This window comes from Micromys minutus (assembly GCF_963924665.1).
Source record: "Micromys minutus genome assembly, chromosome: 2".
In the NCBI taxonomy this organism is placed as follows: Eukaryota; Metazoa; Chordata; class Mammalia; order Rodentia; family Muridae; genus Micromys; species Micromys minutus.
The window spans coordinates 95,543,699-95,560,279 of NC_137971.1; the positions used below are offsets into that span (position 1 = coordinate 95,543,699).

Here is a 16,581-nt window from a genome sequence, read left to right on the forward strand (position 1 = left end):
TGCTGACTGGTTGGATGTCTACAGAGAGTTTAGAGCTCAGAGTTGGTGAATCGCATGTCCTATGTCACACAGTAGTGCGTGACCAGTCAGCAAGGACTGGAGTGCTCCTAGAATGGTCCAGCCCAGTCTACTTCTTTGGCCCTTTGCTAGAACCTTTCTGCTCCCATTGGTGGTAACAATGGAGGAGCAACTGCAAGAAAACCAAGGAGACCCATTGTGAATCCATAGGCCCTATGCCAAGGGACACTCTGCCTCACAGCTCAGAAATTATACAGTCCTGCCTCCTACCACAGTCCCCTACACACACACACAGTTGCTGAGGCTCTTAAATCAACAGTCAGTTTTCTCTCCCTGGGACCAAGTTCTATGGGGACCTCATAAGACAGGGCCCCATCCCTTCAGGGATCACACAGACTCCCAGGGACCTGTGAGGTCCAACCCCTGGGACCTGGCCTTCTGGGGCCTCATCTGGCATCAGATCCCCCAACAGGAACAAGGAGTTCTTCTGAGGTAGTTCTAGAGATGGGCCAGTCCCAGGAAGGAGGAGGCTGTCTCCTGAGAGATGACCCAGCCACGGCTCCTCTGAGGAGAGAGGCAGAGGAGGGGCTGGACAACAGCGCCCTTTGTTCCCCTCTCAAAACAGTCACCCAGTCCTACCCCCATTCCCCACGCCCTTGCTAGGAATCAAGCCACCCACCCCCAGGGACAGGATCCATCCTGCAGTGCCTGGAATCTGCTAGAAGAACCCTTGTTCTGTCCCAACACACACACACACACACACACACGATGAGCCTTCCTCTCAGCAGCCCCATGCCCCGTGGAAAGCAAACATTTTCTGCTAGGCACCCTCCAATCTGATCGAGTGCTACAGGGTCAGCCTGGGATCTCCCAGTCTAAATGAGCCACAATCCCCTCCTCCGAACACCCAGTCCAATGTCAGGAGTAGTGTTTGGTTCTGAGGGTTCCCTAATGGAAGAGAGAGAACTTACATCAGCACTTAGGGGGGGCCTGGGGCTGAGAGCAGAGGCATAAAGAGGACAGAGTTCAGTCTAGTACAACAAAACTCTGCCAGGCATCTTCCAAGGCTGAGATCTGAAGGCTGGTGGGCTCACCAACTAGAAGCAGACTTAGCCAGAACCAAAAGGAGCTCGCCAGCTGGGACACACACACACACACACACACACACACACACACACGCACGCACACACACACACTCGCATGCGCAATACACACTGTACTAGTAAGAATACACCATGTTACTCTGTCGTTCTAGCGCCTAGGGTCAGGGCTACCACCCCTCTCAGACTTGCCTTCACCATACCTAACCTACTGTCAATACTTTGCCATAGGCTCTTCCTTCTCTCACCTAAGCCTTCCTTGAGATCCAGCACCCAGCCTGGTCACCTGATCCAGGAAGCCCTTCCAGACCTCCACCAGAGTCAGAGGACCCTCACTCCAAAAGCATGCCTGTCCTAGCCAGCTTACAACCACAGTGTGATTTTTCCATCCTACGAGACGTAGATTCCTCCAGGAAGCCCTCTGTGATGTCAAGGGCTCAGTGACCATTTTGTAGAGGAAAGGTCCTGGAGGAACACAAAAACAGAGACTACCCCTTTTTCCTCTGCCTCCAGTATTCAGCTGTACCCTCACCACCCCACCGGATCCCCAGACTCCCACTTCTACCTTCTGACTTCATGTAGGGATCTTCCTGCACCCCCCTCTCACCCCCACCCTCTGTACTGCTCCCCTGGTTTGGGGGCTCCAGTTGTTCTCAGCAGACTGCTGGCTGCTTCTCTCTGTCCAACACACCAGCGCTCTCCACGGCTCTGCCAGCCCTACCGTCTTCTCCTCTCGCCCCATTCTCCATAGACGAAGGCCACCTACAGCCTTCAAGACCTGCATCCACCCAGAAGACTTCCAAGTCCCCACCTGACCCTCTGTCCCTAGCTTGAAGTCCTTTGTCAAAGCCTCTTACGGCTTCCTCAGCCCACTCCTGGCTCCCCTGCCACCCACACGGTCTCAGCTGGACTATCGGCAGTGTCACCCCAGCAAGCAGTAGCATGGATGGCCTGGTTGAGGCCATGAGGTCACTCTGACCTTCCCTGTTGCTGTCTTCGACCAACACAGCCCGTGGGAAAGGTCCTGGGGGAGGCAAGCCCACGACTAAGACCCCTGACCCCATGCCAACTAGAGGTTTCAGTCTCTGGCCAGGAGGTCCAGACTTGGAAGGAAATGAGCCGTCAAAGGAGTCTGCAGTCCAGCAGCCAGCTGGGATTCAGGGACACTGGGCCAGGCTCACAGCCACCCAGGAGCAATCTTGCCAAAGCCACAGGACTTCCCCATGTTCTAGCCAAGATGGGTCACCCAGGGCTTAACCACTTCAAAAAAGACAGCCAAGGTTCACAGAGGGCTGGTGATTGCTCCATTTACAGCACCCTCTCTCCCTGAGATGGGGCTGTGGCGAAGAGGGGTGCATTGGGGTGGGGGATGGGGAGAGTTCATCAACATCTGCTGCAAAGGAAATTCCACTCCATCCCTCCAGTTGCACCAAGACGACCCTTCTGGTCACCTTTAGAGTTGGTGGGGGGGGGGCAATTGAAAGCTCAGCTGTGGATAGGACAAGACCCTTTCCCTCTAAATAGACACAGAGAGGCAACAGAGAGGCCATGATGGGCAGAGGGACCTCTGTTCAGATGCTAACTGACTGAATGGTGGTAGACATGCTTCCTCTTTTCATACCTTTAAAATGGGAATCGAAATTCCTGTGTTACTAAATTGTGGAAAGGGGGTTGGGGATTTAGCTCAGGGGTAGAGTGCTTGCCTAGCAAGCGCAAGGCCCTGGGTTCAGTCCTTAGTTCTGGAAGAAAAGAAAAAAAAAGATGAAAGTGTGGAAAGAATTCAGTGAGATTCTGCATATACTTCTTGTATGTGTGCGGACGTGCACGCACATGTATGTTCCTGCATATATGAAGGCCCAAAGTTACTATCAGATATTTTCCTCAGACTCTCTCTACCCCATGTTTTAAGACAGAATCTCTCACTGTGAGTGCTAGACTGGCTGGCTGGAGAGCTCTAGTAACATTCCTGTCTCCACATCCCTTTCCCTCCTTTTCCCTACACCCACCCCCAGCCAAGGGTTAGAGCCCACTAGGCCCAGCTTTTATGTGGGGTCTGAAGATGCTAATTCAAGGCCCTATGCTTAGGCAGCAAGCACTCTCCTGGAGTCGCCTCCCCAACCCCTGACAGCCAGCAAAAGTTCACTCCACCATCGAGCTTGCTGACCCCCACTTCCTTGTCATGTTACCCATCAGCACCACCTTCCCTGCAGCCTTGGTTCTGAGGCTCCTTCCTAGAGTGTCTCTGCCTCAAGGCCAGCTCCTCCCCTCCCCTGGCTGCTACCTTAAGCACCAGTCTGAGAGGAACACTTGATCTGGTCCTTCATTGCTCTACCCTCTTCTCCCAGCTGACCCTGATGCCTTAGCCTGGGGGTGACTGGCTTGTGTTCCCCCAGACTGCCGGCTTCTCTTCACACCTCCAGGCCCTCATTCAGTCTGCACCCTGGGCTGGCAGGGCTCTGCAGTCCCACTTCTTAGCCTTAGTCTTCTAGGTCAACGTCAGCAGCATTGACTACCCAGGACAGTTTCAGGCGACAGCTAGCTTAGAGCTCTGGTGTCCACCTCCCATGGCTGTGTTCTGCATCACAATCACCTGGGGGATGGAGAGTCTGGGGATTCAGCTCTGGGAACTCCTGCCCCAGGTTACAAAGAAGACACTCTTCAGTGACCTGTGCTGGAGGAAGCCCTGTTAAGGTCCCACCTAGGTGCTAGCCTGCTCTGCCCTGGGACACCTCTCAGCCCAGGGGTTCCTGCAAGGGCAGTGACAGTTTTGATTAATGTTCATTATCACTTCATCCAAGCGATGGGAACAGATGTGATGGGTCCAGAGCCTAAGAGTATTGAGTACTTGCAATATCCCTTCCAATTCACAAAGCAAAACCTCATGGCTAATGGAACACAGTACAGCCAGCTTCTTCGCAGTCTTACCTTTCATATCCAGAGAGATCTAGAGAGGGAAAGGCAGAACTCGTGGTTCTAGAGAGGGCCCGGGGCGGGGAGGCAAACATGGACAGGACAGACAGAAATCTTCATTTCCTGGCATAAACCTATATGTCCAGGGAACTCGGTGAGCTTCTGGGAGTCGTGTAAACCAAAGTTCTGATTGCTCCAATGTACAGATGGGAATACTGGGTCTGCCCATGAGTTAGAGGCACAGCAGGGGAGTCAAGGACAAGCTCTGGCCTCAGACAGATTCTCCAACAGGTGTCTGGCAGCCCACAGTGTCCTCATCCTATGACAATTCAAGGTATCAGGGAGCTGTGACACTTCTCCCCCTAGTTACTGAGAGGCCCAGCAAGGCTGAGTCACCCTGGTCACCAGCAGCACTGGAGAACAAAGGAGCAAAGGAGAAGCCAGTTGCTGCTGACTCCATGCTATGCCCTGCGGGGAGCAAAGCTCGACCTTACAGTTCCAGAGGGTCTCTGGGGGGGAGGGGAAGGAGTGTGGCTGAAGAGAGATGCACCTTAGCATCCTTCCTACAAGAACTGATGCCTGGGTCACAGTGCTGACCAGCCGGCTGCACTGGCCCTCAAGGTGAATGCAAACACCTCCTGGTTCTCCACAGTCCCCCAAAGCTGTGCCTCTGTACCAACCTTGCTAGTCCTTACCCCAGGGTCCACAGTGAGAGCCACAGACACAGTGGACTCTGGCTTCTGCCCCCTCCTGACCTTCAGCAAGGCAAGTGACCTTTCTCACCCGTTGGTTCCTCTTTGGGGCAACCAGAATAGGAAAATTTAACCTCCAGGAAGGGCCATCAGTAGGGAGGCTGGTGGGAGGTAGTTCCTAAACATGAGGTATCTGAGTTACCACTATGCCTCAGTTTCTACTCCTGGGAAAGGGGAATAACCTCTGTAGCCCCCTTTCATTCACTGCCGAGAGGCTCAAATGTCAGTGGGCGAAAAGTCAGTTTGTTTAAGGGTCCCAGCATGTGACTGCAGGGATGCTTCCTTTCTGATCATCTCTCATCCCCTAAACCATGTCTAGTATACAACAGGGGCTTAATAAATATCAGAAGAAAGGAGGTAAAGGCAGAGAGAAGAACACAAATGTAAGAGCAATAAGGAAAGCAATGATAAACGGCAGGTGCGGGACAACTAGAGGAGGGGCCAGGAGGAAGGCAAGGAGACTCTCCAGGGCCAGGAGGGGGAAACAGTAGGTTAACCTGGGCTGCTCCAGGTCATAAGGGTTGACCCCTAAGAGCTTCCCTGCCCCTCCCTAGCCCTCCTACTTTGACCTAGTTTCCATTTCGAAGGCCTAGCCTTTCCTTTCAAGGCAGGCTCTACCAGACGGCTCCCCTCACCCCACCCCACCCCAGCTAGATGTAGCTCCCAGCTATGTGCTTTGGAGGTCAGAGGGGAAGGAAGCCATGTGAATGGGACCTGCCTTCCAGGTCTCAGACTGAGTCTTCCACGCTGTGAGCTGTGTTTCCATGGGGAGTCAGAAGTGAGTGTATCCCCTGCCCTGGGGATGTCAGGCCTTGCAGGCGTTTTTTTCTGCTGTGCATGTGTGTGGTTAGCCTTGATGTGTCACTAAGACCTGTGGCTGCACCATGTCATGTCAGAGAGGGCTGACAGACTGCACGCACTAGCCAGACCGTGCTTTACAGCATCCAGATGACAGGATACGTGTGTCCGGTGTATGCCCACATGTGTGTGGCAACACGAGGGTGTGTTAGAGCTGGTGCGTGTTTGAGTGGGACCTGTGTATGCTAATAGGACTGACAGCAAGAATGTGTTGACAGACTAGTGTGTGCGTGAGAGACCGTGTGTGACGTCGTGTCACAAATGCGAAGTGTGGCAGCAGTGTGTGTTCTTGTGTTTATGAGCGTATGTGTCGTGTGTCAGCCTACCCCAGAACGTCCTAGAGTCTACCGACCAGGGAGGGCTGGGTGTGTGAGCTCTTCTCGGCCAGGAGCCGTGAACCAGATGTAGTGACCCACCCTAGGTGCCTCGGTCCTTACACATGGTTCTGGCCAGAGACCACACAAGAGACTTGGGCGGACAACAGACTGCCAGATCCGGGGTGACGCTGATTAAAACCTCCGCCCGTGCCCTCGCCCAGGTCGTCCCCACGCGCACTCGGGACAAAGCGGCCACCCGCACTCACCGTGTCCCTTTGTCGCCCATGGTCCGCGGCGGCCGCAGGGAGGTCCGCGGCGTCAGCGTCCAGGCTGGAAAATCCCCGGCCGCCAGGAGAAGCGCGGGCCAGCCCGCTCCCGGCTACCCCGCTCCGCCTCCTCCGCTGTCGCCGCCACCGCCGCCCCCGCCCGGGTCCCCGCCCGTCGCTCGAGCAGCACAGCGCCCCGGCCGCCGCCAGGGGCGTGGAGCGTGCGGGTGTGAGCGCGCGAGTGTGGCTCCGTGCGCGGCTCTGCGTGTGCGCGCCCAGGGAGTGAGGGCTAGGTGGCTGGCCGCGGCTGGTCCACGAGAGTGCGTGCGCGCAAGCGCGTGCCAGTGCTGGTGCGTGTGCTCGGCTGTGCGCGCGAACCTGTCCGGAGAAGGCGGGGGGGGGGGGGTAGAGAGAGATTGTGTGTATATATGTGTGTGTGTGTGTGTGTGTGTGTGTGTGTGTGTGTGTGTGTGCAGAGATAGCACGTCTTTGTGCAGTTGTGCGTGTGTGCTCACAGCCGTGGGTGCGATCGCGCTTTCCTGCGCAAGCCAGGACTGGCCTTTGTGTCTGCGGATAGATGCAAGCGGAAAATCCGCAGACTCCAAGGCCCAGTCTGAGCGGCGCCCCTAAGTGAGGACAGCGAAAGATTCCAAAAGCCTAGCCAGGCCTTCGCCCTTTGCTCCACCCTCCCCGCCCCCGCCCTTCTAGAGAGATACCACCCAACGGCACAACAGGGACAGGAAGAAGGGGTGGGGGCGGGCAGCGGACTGCAATGCTGGAGAGCAGATGAGAGTGGAAAGCGGAGGGGAGGGGCAGGCAGAAAGAGGAAGCTCTGAGAACAGAAGATAAAGAAGGGACCAAGAGCCAACGAGCTGGTGGCCAGTAGCATCTAGCATCGTTGATAGCACCCAGGCCTAGTTTAGTTGCCCGCAATGACTCTGAACATCAGCCATCTCAGCCCATTCCAGGTCTACTGGCTGGGTCCTAAGACCAGCAGATGCCCTGTTCTATAGTTGAAGGGATCCACTTGTTCTTTCGGGCAGACACCTGCACACAGCGGTGTCCAGCAAAGCCAACTGTCTGCAGCTTTCTCGGTATCCTTGGAAATCTTGACTTTCCTTAAGTTTCCTACCCCTGCAGGTGTGCGGTGGGAGGGTAGAGTCCAGAGGCTATGGAGGGGTAGGATAGGGTTCTAGGTTTTAATCCATTTTCTCCTAAAAGGGAACTTGAGGGGTTCCTTCTTGCTTTGCAGGCACTGGGAGAATGTAAGGTCTTTCTCAGCTCCTCACTGCTGGGGTTTGACTAATTGGCACTGATGGGTCCCTAATATCGGAGTATTAACGATAGGAAAGGAAGCCATCATTTACCCTGATGCAATTGTGGGTCTGGAAACATCTCCCGTAATTATGTTCAGAAGCAGTTACCTATGCTGTTTACATAGTGTGCTGTTTATAGAGTTGGTAATAATATCCCAGGATAATGACTATAATTATGTCCAGAGTGGGAAGGGGTGGGTAAGGCTAATGGACAGGCAGGGTGGGCCACATCTGGGCAATGGTAAGAGCTAAGAGAAAAGGGATCAAGGTCTATAACTTCACCTGCCCTTTCTTAGCCTCTGGGATCTTCCATTGCTCCAACCAGGGCAGAGCAGGAAGCCACCTGATCCTTCTGTGGGAGGCTGTGCTGGGGGCGGGGCGTTGGAGGATGAGGGGGAAAGGGCAGTCTTGAAAGGAGTAGAATAGGATTCTCTGTTGATAGCAGGAAGCTCACTTTGAGACCTCAGAATCAAGAGGCCTGGTCTTGAACTCTCCACACAGGCTTTGCCCAAGTCGGATGATCTCGGAACAGTGCCCAGTGCCGATGCTCAAAGCACACTCAGCCAACTTCTTCATCCTACTTAATAAGTATCCGTGGTTATGTTATTCTAACAAACGATGTTTTAGATTGCTTCTCAGTAAACAAACAGTCCAGAAAGATGCACCAGAGGGTCCCAGGTAGCCCCCAACCCCACTTAGCTCTCCCTGGACCGGCTTTGGAAAACATGGCTCTAACACAGAGGGACACTGAACAGACTGGTAGATGGTGGTGTCAACACACAAGATGTCAAGTACATCCTTTCTAGCCTGTAAACCCCATGATGGGGTGGGTGGTGTGCCTGGTGCTACTTGGCACATGCAACTCTATGAGCTAAATGCTCTGTTGCCTTTTCTAAAATGAATGAGCAAACTAAACCAGCTTGCCTAAATCTGCAGCCTATTTTTTTTTAAGATTTATTTATTTTGTGTAAATGAGTATTCCATCTGCATATATACCTGCACACAAGAAGAGGGCATCAGATCTCATTACAGATGGTTGTGAGCCACCATGTGGTTGCTGGGAATTGAACCCAGGACCTTTGGAAGAGCAGCTGGTGCCCTTAACTAACCAAGCCATCTCTCCAGCTTCCCACAGCCTCCTCTTGACCTTGGCCTCTCTTTTCCCCAGCTTTCCTCAACAGGAAGCAAACACAGAGCAGAGTCAGAATTTGCCTGGTTTTTGTTGCTGCTGCTGTTGTTGTTGTTGAATTGTTTCTTGAGTCAGTTGTGGTTCCAGGGAATTTAAAGATTGGTGCCAAGCAGGACAGAGCTTTTAGGGGAGAGAGGGGTCTAGAATTTGGGGCGGAGGGGCCCTTATGAGGGCACTTTTCATCTGTTAGGCCTAAGAAAAGCACTTATATATTCATTCAATAATCAAAATGAATAAAACTGCATTAGAGGTCATGAAATCTCCTTGGCAACAATCTAGTTTTAGTAATAAAATGTTGTGAAAGAAATAAAACATAGTGGCTGGGACTAATGTCCTTTGATAAGACTCTTCAAAGAGGTGACCTTTGAGCAGAGACCTGAACCAAGAAGCCAGTGACACCAAGAGCTGCCAACTAAAGGACCAGCAAAGAACCAGGAGGGTGTGTCTGGGCTTGGTAAACAGGAAGAGTGGTTGCAGGTAAAGCAGGCAGCAGCCAGCTGACACCGGTCCCACAATTCGGGGTGAGGTGCATGGGAAGCCAATTTAAGAAGAGGGTTTAGGGCTTCAGTATGTCTAACCTTTGCCTGTGGGCCACATGCAGCCAAGAACACCCACAAATGTGGCCCAACACAGAAACATAAAGTGCTTTAAAACATTACGAGACTTTTATGTGATTAGATAGAGCATTTCTGGTGTGTAAACTTTGTAGCTGACAGTTCCCGGTCCTGATGTCAAACGCCTGGCTTTACATTCTCCAAGGCTGTGCTAGATGGGGACTGCATGGGAAGGGTAAGAACGGCGGCCGGATGCCCCATTGGTACAGCATCCTGGTACTACAGTGGATGCGACTAGAATTGTGGACTTGCGGCAGTACTTGGGGGCTGTATTACAGCCTGTGCCTGTGGTAAAAGCAGTGGCCAAGGCAGCTTAAGGAAAAGCTGGCTTCCGCTCATGGTTTCGGGGGAATACGAATCCATGATGGTAGAGCAGCGGCATGGATGCTGCAACCGGAAGCTGAGCTCACATCTTCAAACAGTACGCATGAAGCAAAAGGAGCGCACTGGCAAGTTGGTTAGGCCTTCAGTCCCAGCAGCCAGGAGGCGGAGGCAGGCATATCTCTGTGAGATGGAGGTCAGCTTGGTCTTCAGAGGGAGCTCCTCTGTAGAGAGGTCCTCTGTCACGCTAGGAATGGTGTGACACTTTGAAACCTCAAAACTCATACTGCAGTAGCCTGCTTCCTCCAGCAGGACCATACCTCCAGCCCCGCCCCCCCAAACAGCACCAGCAACTGGGGACAAGGACTCAAATGTCCTGTGGAGGACACTCTCATCCATGCCTCTAAGAGCCAGCTGCACCTGCTCAGTGACCAGATGTCGGGGCGGAGGATTCAGGATGGTTTGGAGGTATAGGGCAGTCTGTTCAACAGTCATGCAGGGCCCTCCCTGTGCACTTCTGCAAAAGAAGTCATGGTCCAGAGGCCTGGGAAGTTCCACCCTTCCTATCTCAGCCTAATTGATATGCACCCTCCACCCTAACACCGGAGAGATTTTCCTAAAAGGCAAATGGATCCCAGTACTGAAGCTTCCAGAAAATGGCCACCCCCAGCTACACACCATCCACAGGAAACGGCCAACCCCAGCTACACACCATCCAGGTCTCTCATATGCTCCCAATTTACTAGTTGACAAAACCTCTTCTGTTTGAAGGTTTTTCAGACAGGGTCTCACATAACCCAGCCTGGCCTTTTACTCACTATATAGCCAAAGATGGCCCTGCTCTTTTAATCCTCCTGCCTCTGCTTCCTCAGCGCTGGGATTACAGTGTACCACAGCACCCGGTTTATTCACTCCTAGGGCTGGAACCCATGGCTTTCTACATGCTAGGCATGCGTTTTTCCAAGTGGGCTGCATCCCCAGCCTCCTAGTAATTTCCTGTATTAAAAGAATGAGCCCCAAGGAGAAACAGATCCATCATTAAAGGTATGTACTGCTTTTAGAGATGGTCTGAACTTGGTTCCCAGAACCTATGTCAGGAAGCTCACAAAGGCCTGGGATTCCTAATCCAGAGAATCCAGTGTCCTCTTCTGGCCTCAGCAGGAAACTGCTCTCTCAGATATATATATATTCACACACAGACATAGATGCATATGAATAATTTAAAGTAAAAAGAAATCTTTTTTTTTAATGAGTCTAGGCTTAGCAGGTAAGGGTGTTTGTTACCAAATCTGAGTTCAGTGCCTGGGGCACCAGATGGAGAAAGTTGAAAACTCCTCTAAGGTGTTCTCTGACCTCCACAAGAACACTGTATGTGTCTACATTGCCCCCTATTACGTTTCAAGCCTGGGACAAGTGGCTGGGGTGTCTACTTGACATATCAAAGCTGAACTGGTCTCCAAGTTCTCCCAGCATCCCTCAGTCCCCTAACTTTTACTGGGTAGGGCCAGCAAACCCCACCCTTTTCCCTGAACTTTCTAGCCCAGGGGCTGAGCAGCCCTTCCCACACAAGCTCTTCTCTATATGATCAAGGCATTTTGGTTACTCCCCATCCTCACCATCCCCGTTTTTACCTTTGGCTTCCTGGTCGCTGCACTTGGTTCTGCTCTCTCCTTTTCCTTTCCCATCTCCCTACATGGTTTAGGGTTAAGACCCCTCTGGACTCTCACATATGTCTGCCTCTGGCACGCTCTCCCGCAGGTCTATAATAACCCTCCTGCACCATACCTAGGAGCTGTCATGTCCTTTCCTTTTTGGGGGAGGGTGAACAAGGTAGAGAGTGATGGAGAAAGAGGAAGTATGTGAAGCCAACCTCTGGTGTCCAGTGTGCATAGACCTGTAATACCCACATTTGAGAGGCCGAGATAGAATTGCCTTAAGAGCAAGATCAGCCTGAATAAAGTTCATACCAAGTACCAGGCCAGCCGGGGCTAGAGTGAGACTCTGTCTCAAAACAAAACAGGTCATGAAAATGATCAACCAGCTCATCCCTTGACCAGGCCCTGCTTAATTATGCAGACCTCTGCCCTCTCGGCAGCCCTTCCTCCTGTCAGTCTTAGCTAGACCCTTTGGCTTCTTCCTCTTGCCACTTTAAATGAATCCCCTTCTGATTAAAAACAGAAGTGGGTGAGGGAATAGAGGGTTGAGAATGATTCCTGTTTTCTAGAAGAGAAAGCAAAGTTCTTTAGGGAGGAGATGCTGAGCCAAGGGCCTGGCGAATGAAACAAGCTGGACTTAGACTCAAAGCTTGGTCAAGCGGTTGAAAGGCAGAGCGAGGGAGGGCAGGCGTGGGAGGTGTCGCTCTCCATTTGCAGATAGCTGCTGTTCCCCGGAGATGCTGGCAGTTAGAAACTTCTCTGACTCAGCCCAACCAGAAACTTGAGTGCTTTCCTTCACTTGCTCCTTGCCTGCTACAGCCCAGTTCAACCCAGTCCAAGACATCTGTCTTCTACGAGCTTCCTCCGGCTAGCCTGTCATCCTGGGTTTCCTTTCCACTCCCCATCACCTGTTCCAGTCTTTGGCCCCAGGTCTTTCTGGGTTCCTCCCAGTAACAGGCTCCTTCCCCAAAGTTAGAGAAATGGACAGGAATCAGACCACACCATGCAAAGGTGCCCATGCACACAAGTGTGCGTGTGTTTGTGTTTATGTATGTGTGTATGTGTGTGTGCCTGCATGTGTGTACTTGTGTGTACATGTATGTGTGTGCTTGTGTATGTATGTGTGTTTGTGTATATGTGTTTATGTGTGTATCCATGTGTGTTTGTGTATTTACATATGTGTGTATGTGTGTACATATGTGTGTATTTGTGTGTATGTATGTATTTTGTGTATATATGAATGTGTGTAAGTGTATATTTGTGTGTATGTATACATGTGTGTATATGAGTGTGTGTATGTATGCATGTATGTGAATGTGTATATATATGTGTGTGTGTGTATGTGTGTGTGTAAAGAATTTGGTCTTCATTCAGAGTCCAGCAAAGAGGCTGTAAAGGCTTTAAGCAGAACGGTGACATGCTCAGATGTGCTTTGAGATCACTCCAGCTGTTATAGAAAAAATAGATTAGACAGGGACAGAGGGAGTAGAGAGCCAAGAGCAACAAGGAGGGGGTGTGAGCAATTCAAGGGAGGGATGGATAAAGTGCATTCCAGGGGGAGGACGCTGGGCAGCAGCAGAACCTGAACGGAAGGAGCCTGCTACTGGGAGGAATCCGGAAAGACCTGGGGCCAATGACTGGAAGAGGTAATGGGGAGTGGAGGGGAAGCCCAGGATGACAGGCTAGCCGGAGGAAGCCGGCTCGCACACTGGGAGACTCTTCAACATGCAGAGCTATTTCAGCCTGATTTATGAACTCCAGTCCTACTGAAAACACTGCTGATGTTTTCCAGGTTTGACGTAATAGATTGGCGTTGCTGGAGGCAATAGAAATCTCATGATAGAATACTACAGCAATGTCTTAGAGGACAAATTAGTAAAAAATAAATAGATAAATGAATAAATTATAGAGTCTTCAAGATCAGTCAGTATTTACTATACAGACAAGCAGACCCAGAATCCTTTTATATATGAGAGAACATACTAAATAAATATTTGTTTCAGTTTGAACAACCTTGATATTAACAATAGCAGATTTTTAGGTGAAAGAACCTTTGAACTTTTTTTTTTCTTTTTAAGAGAAAGGGTTTTATGTAGCCCAGGCTGCCCTTAAGTTCTACTTGTAGCTGAGGATGGCCTTGAATTCTCCAATCTACTTCCTCCATCTCTCAAGTACTGGGGTTATACACATGCGCCACCACAACTGATTTTTTTTAAACTGTTAATTTTAAAATAATAATTAAAATTAAAACTCACTAAAAAAATTATATTCACAAGTTCAAGATGGCCAGCCAGTGATTTAACAACCCGGTAGAACAAAAGAGGCACTCCTCACAAACAGCTGACATGATGAAGAGTCACCATGGCATGAAATCTGCAATGTCACTGTAAAGATAAAGATTAAGCTGGGCGAGGCTAGAGAGGTGTCTCAGTGGTTAAGAGCACCGACTGCTCTTCCAGGGGTCCTGAGTTCGATTCCCAGCAACCAAAATGGTGGCTCACAACCATCTTTAATAGGGTCTGATGCCCTCTTCTGGTGTGTCTGAAGACAGTGACATTGTACTCACATACATTAAATAAATAAATAAATAAATGAATAAATAAATAAATAAATCTTCAAAAAAAAAAAAAAAAAAAGATTAAGCCAGGCATGGTGGCTCATGCCTGCAACTCCAGAACCGAGAATGCTGTAGACAGAAAGAACAAACATTTGAAGCCAGCCTAGGCAACAAATAAATAAAATGTACTCAACCTCGGGCTGGAGTGTTGGCTCAGCACTCTTGCAGAGGCCCTGGGTTTGATTCTTAGCACCCACAATGGTGGCTCACTGTCAACTGCAACTCCAGATCCAGGGGCTCTAACAGCCTCTCGTGACCTTAACCAGCATCAGTCACTCATGTGCTGCACAAAAGCAATACAGTAAAACACTAAATTAACATAATTATTTTTAAAAATCACCAGGCCTGGGACAAGGCAAGGACACAGCAAAATCTAACTTATACATAAGCAAAGACCCACGGAAATGGACTTTAAGCTGGGCGTGGTGACTCATGCTTATAACCCCAGCCAGTTACAGGCTGTAGCAAGATGGCAGGTTCGAGGGCATAAACAGTAGGTCTGACCAACCTGAGCTCCACAGAGAGATCTGGAGAGAGGAGACTCTGAAATGAGCCAAGATGTTAAAATTATTAGACACAAACATTCATACCTGAAGATGCGCAAGGATTTATAGGGAAATTTGCTCATAATGAATGAACAAATAAATACATTTTCAACACAGAAATATAAGGAGAAAAGAAAACTCTGAGGAGAAACAAATAGAAACACAGTATCTGAGATGGAAAGTTTTCAGTCTAGGCTTGCTCTCAGAGAGATGGAAGCAGAAGAGAGTGACCTTCAGTGTAGATCCCACGTACCCAGCTTGAAAAATAAAGTGAAGCAATTACTTTACTGATTAGTGGGACAAGAAAAGCATGCTACTTCAGTCCCAAGAAGGAGTGAGAGTAAGCAAGAGATATTCCCATAAGCACTGGTTAAAGACAATCCCATAAGTTTGATAAAAAGGGTCATTTCATATGTCTAAAGATTTCAACAAAACATAAAAGTGAAAACAATACCCACCCCCATAGCCCATCAGGGTATCATAGCCAAGCAGCTGTGAACCAGAAAAAGAAAACCCTGAAAGCCACCAGAAGGCAAGGAGTAAAGAGAAACAGAGAAATGACCCAGTGGGGTTTTACTTCTCCTCAGAAGCCGCTGAGGCCTTGACAACGGGGAACCACCATTACAGGTCTCAGACAGAAAGCAAAATAAACTCTGTGGACCCACTAAAGCAAAGGTGTCTGCAGACCAAGGAAAGCAGAGAAGCCTCCTCACCCTCAGACCTGCAGTGGGTAGAGAGAGTGCTCATTGGAGCTCTTCAGGATGAAGAACAATGATGTTAGATAGAAGCTAGAGTTTTGGGGCTGGAGAAATGGCTCAGTGGTTAAGAGCACGTGTCATTCTTGCCAAGGACCAGAGCCCCAGTTCCCAGCATCCACATGGTAGTTCCCAAGCGTCTGTGACTCCAATTCCAGGATATCTGGTGTCTCTGAAGTCACCAGGCATACACATCATATACATCCAACCATCCAAAGTGCTCACACACACACACATACACACACTCACACACACTCACACACACACACTCACACACACACACACACACACACACACACACACACACACACAAACAGTAAATAAACCTAAATGATTAAAATAAATCCAACAGAAAGATGGGATAGTGGCTCATGACTCTGATCTCAGCACCCGGGAGGTAGAGGCTGGTGGATCTCTATGAGTTCAAGGCCAGCCTGATCCACAAAGCAAGTCCAGGACAGCCAGGGCTCTGTTAAGCAGAGAAAAAAAAGAAAAACAAAACAAAACAAAACAAAAAGGATAGAAGTTTAAAGATGACCAAAGATATCTGGAAATGATAAATGTATAAACAACCATATGACTTAAATTTCTGTTTGAGTTTGTTTTCTATGTTTTAGAATGTGAGGTGTGTACACATGCAGGCAAACGAAGTCAAAGGCCAACCTATAGGATCTGGTTCTTAGAACCCTGAGCCCCTGAGATCATTAGTCTTGTCATCTGTGTACTTTTTTTTGCAGGATGGAGATTGAACCCAGACTGTCACATGCCAGGCAAGTTGTTGGCTGTTGGTCTGGTGCTGCTATATATTCAAATACTAAATTCTGTACCCCAAGATCTGGCTGTCCCCCCCACGACATACACCATACACCATGTAAACCCTGCTCCCCAATTGAAAGTTAATTAGTTAATAAAAGGCTCGAGCCTGTGATTGGGCAGTAGGGAGGGAAAGGTGGGACTTGAGAATCCAGGGATGGGTCTGAGGGGGGATCAGAGAGAAGGAGGAAAGAGAGGAAGGGAGGAGGAGGCTACCAGGAGAGGAGTGGACCCATAATAAGGGCCATATGGCTGGCATGTACGTTAGAATTGTCCCCAAATGTGCCCAGTCTAGGCTTATAGCTTGTAAATAAAATAGCAGAATTTTGTGTCTTTTATGCAGGCTAACTAGAATATATTCTAATTATATATATATATATATATGCATATATATGTGTATATATATATGCATATATGTGTGTATATATATATATATATATGTCAGGGTTTGTGAGGTAAGTGCCTTTAGCAGCTAAACTTTACTTACACACAACCATCTTGTCAATGCTAGCTATAAGCTTGAAACTGTTAAATG

The 16,581-nt window shown here is 49.8% G+C and overlaps 1 protein-coding gene across 2 annotated transcripts in view; it reads right to left on the reverse strand.

Moving 5' to 3' along the window:
* ARRB1 (arrestin beta 1) overlaps window positions 1-6,301 on the reverse strand; it is a 68,508-nt gene extending 62,207 nt beyond the window's left edge. For both annotated transcript variants that reach the window (XM_080912319.1, XM_080912318.1), the window contains exon 1: window positions 6,222-6,301. In XM_080912319.1, the coding sequence (XP_080768445.1) occupies window positions 6,222-6,241 (20 nt within the window). In that variant the 5' untranslated portion in view covers window positions 6,242-6,301. The remainder of the gene's footprint in view (window positions 1-6,221) is intronic.
* Between the last annotated feature and the right edge of the window lie 10,280 nt (window positions 6,302-16,581).